Source organism: Galeopterus variegatus, unplaced genomic scaffold, assembly GCF_000696425.1.
Source record: "Galeopterus variegatus unplaced genomic scaffold, G_variegatus-3.0.2 Scaffold7508, whole genome shotgun sequence".
Classification (NCBI taxonomy): Eukaryota; Metazoa; Chordata; class Mammalia; order Dermoptera; family Cynocephalidae; genus Galeopterus; species Galeopterus variegatus.
Genome location: NW_007733619.1, coordinates 23590 through 26670, shown reverse-complemented (window position 1 = coordinate 26670; position 3081 = coordinate 23590). Strand labels below are relative to the sequence as shown.

Below are 3081 nucleotides of genomic sequence, written 5' to 3'. Positions count from 1 at the left end.
GGGCGCGACACTGAGGGTTGCGATCCATTGCCGGACACGAAAAAAGACAAAAAAAAGGAAATTAAAAAAAAAAAAGAAGTGGCCTGATCTGGCTTAGCTTCTCAAGGGATCAAGATGGCAGCCACACTGAGATTAACTTATAAAGGAGAGCAATAAAAAGCAGAGAGACCAGCTACAAGTCTATTATAATAATCTAGGTGAGAAACGATGTTGGCTTGGGCCAAGGTGGTAGAAATACAGGTGGTGAGAAATGGCTACATTCTGGATGTATCAGGAGACATAGCCAGCATTACTGTTGATGAATTGCACATGGGATGTGTTGGGAAAGAGAAGGATGGAAATTGTATCCAAGCAGGTAAAAGTGTAAATGGGTATGACTGCCAGGCCCTATGAGAGCCCGCCAATGAATCACTGGTCATTTTGCTATACTAGCCACAATGTCTATATCAAGGCAGATGGTAGAAATAGACCAAGGAAGAGATTGTTAAGGTCTTAAGATCTGTGTCTAGGTCTGATCTGAGTCTCTATTTCATGTTTTCCAGGCATCTGTGGGGACTGGAAAAATGTCTTGACAGTGGCCCAAGCTGAAGTCTTTGATAAAATATTCCAGGAGAAGATGGCAGATCTTCCTCGAGAGCTGTTCCCATGGCAATAATGTTCAAAAAATTCTGAATCTTATATGGATACTGATTTCTTCTCTTGACCTGGCACATGTGCATGACGGAAGATCATTGCATATAAACCATTATTGCATTTTGGAGCCTTGAACAATCAAATCTTTGCATCTTTGACTACTTGCTTGTTAAAAATTAACAGGGTATTCATCACCTCAAATCTTTGTCATTTCTTTTTGTCCTAATTTTATTCTCTGTGGTGTTTGACTGTAGACAATAAACATTATTTATGGAGGCTTTTAAAACTTGTATAAATGGCATATAGTGTAATGCATTCATTGACTTACATTTCTACTCAGCATTTTGTATCTGGGTATCATCCATGCTGATGAACATAGACTAGTTTAGTATTTAGTATTGAGACTTATGACATAACTTAGTTACCCGTTCTCCTGGGAATGACTTTGGGTTTCTTCCCAACAAATTTACCCCTATTTAAAGCACTACTTTGGTGGACAGGATTTAAACAAAGATGAGTTTTTCCAGGATGTCCATCTAGAAGTGAACTTGATAGTTCACTCATCTTTATCTTGATTAGGAGTCACCACATTTTTCTTGAATAGTTTCATACCAATTTATACTCCCATCCACAAGGCAAAATAATTTCACTTGCTCTAATTCCTTCCAAATATTAGTATTTTCAGGCATTTGATTATATTTTGCAATTTTATGAGCATAAAATATCTCATTTTTGTCCGAATTTGCATTTCCCAGATAACTAGTGGCTTCATCAACTTTTTAAATGTTTAAGAAATATTTGGTATTCTTCTTCTACCAACTGTATATTTATATATTTGCCCATTTTCCTGCTGTGCCATTTAACTTTGGTACATTTTTAATTTTTATTTATTTATCTTAATTGACATGTAGCTGTACATAATTATGAGGTACAAACTAAAATTTTTTTCTTTTTTTCCTTTTTTTTGTCTTTTTTACTGACCGGTAACGGGATCGCAACCCTCAGTGTTGCGCCCGTACCGGGGACCGGCAACGGGATCACAACCCTCGGTGCTGTGCCCGCACCGCGCTCAGCCAGTGAGCGGGAACCGGTCTCCACATGGGATCCGAACCCTCAGAGGGAGCGCCGTCGCGCTCCCAAGTGGCGCACTCTCTAGTGCGCCACCGGGCCGGCCCCAAACTAAAATTTTAATACATATATGTTGTATAATGATCAGATCAGGGTAGCTAAAATATCCTTCACCTCATACATTTATCATTTCTTTGTGGCAAAAACATTCAAAAGCCTCTCATCTAGCTATTATGTAATATGCAAAACGAGTTAATATTTTTAGTACATTTTTAATAGTTACTGGTTACTAATCCTTATCAGTTTTATGCATTAAAAATGCGTTTTCTTTGTTGCATCTCTTTTCATTCACTTATATTTTCGATGAGAAGTACAGTAAAAAGGTTTGTGTCACTGGTATCCAATATTTTTTATTATGTGATCAGGAAGAATTTCTCAATATCCATGTTTCAAAGGTATTGCTGTAGATGGATTCCCACCCCCCCAACCTCACTGAGGCTTAATCCCTGCTGTAACTGCTAAGAGTGGGAAGTCCTGTTATAGTAATTGAAAGGTGGGGCCTTGAAGAGGCGATTAGATTGTAGGACCGTGCAGTAGTGAATAGATTAATAATGGTGATCAGGGGCGTGGTTCTGAGGGCTTTAAAAGGAGAGTGAATGAGGAACAATCTCTCTCTCTCTGCTGAAATAGAGCTCCCTACACCCTCATAACGTACTCTGTCTGCTTCTGTAGAATTGCTTGCTTAACCTAAGTAACTCCATTTTGCCCCCTGTCTGACCTGCAGACTATCCCCCCTTCTGCATGAGAAACCATTGGCCTTTTCATTGAAACAAAAAACAATTACGTAGAAACAGGAGCCATACGCGGTGAACTGTTACATGGGAACAGGAAGCACACACAGTGAAAACTTGTATGCTTGGTTGCTCAAACGGCTCATTCTTGGCCTCTGTGACCCAGCTCCCTAGCTTGCTTTGTGCACCTGGACAAACCCGTGTGCCAACGGGATGTAATTTTTGTCTTTAAAAACCCCACAAGGGGCCGGCCCGGTGGCGCACTGCTACAGTGCGTCGCTTGGGAGCGCGGTGGCGCTCCCGCCGAGGGTTCAGATCCCACATACAGACCGGTTCCCGCTCACTGGCTGAGCGAGGGGCGGGCGCAGCACTGAGGGTTGCAATCCTGTGGCCAGTCCTGGTCCGGTACGGGCGTGACACTGAGGGTTGCGGTCCGTTGCCGGACACAAAAAAAGACAAAAAGGAAAAAAAAAACCCCACAAGACCAAAGCCCAAGGCCGCTCTTCCTTGGTTGCACCTTAGGAGACGGTCGCTGGCCAGCTGGAGGGAATAACCTGCCCTTTTCTGCATGAGTGGCGTGTAAGTGCAT

At 42.0% G+C, this 3081-nt stretch overlaps 1 protein-coding gene across 1 annotated transcript in view; it reads left to right on the top strand.

The window, feature by feature from the left end:
• SULT2A1 (sulfotransferase family, cytosolic, 2A, dehydroepiandrosterone (DHEA)-preferring, member 1) overlaps positions 1-655 on the top strand; it is a 44691-nt gene extending 44036 nt beyond the window's left edge. The window contains exon 6 of the mRNA XM_008592023.1: positions 543-655. Within this exon, the coding sequence (XP_008590245.1) occupies positions 543-655 (113 nt within the window). The remainder of the gene's footprint in view (positions 1-542) is intronic.
• The last annotated feature ends 2426 nt before the right edge of the window (positions 656-3081 follow it).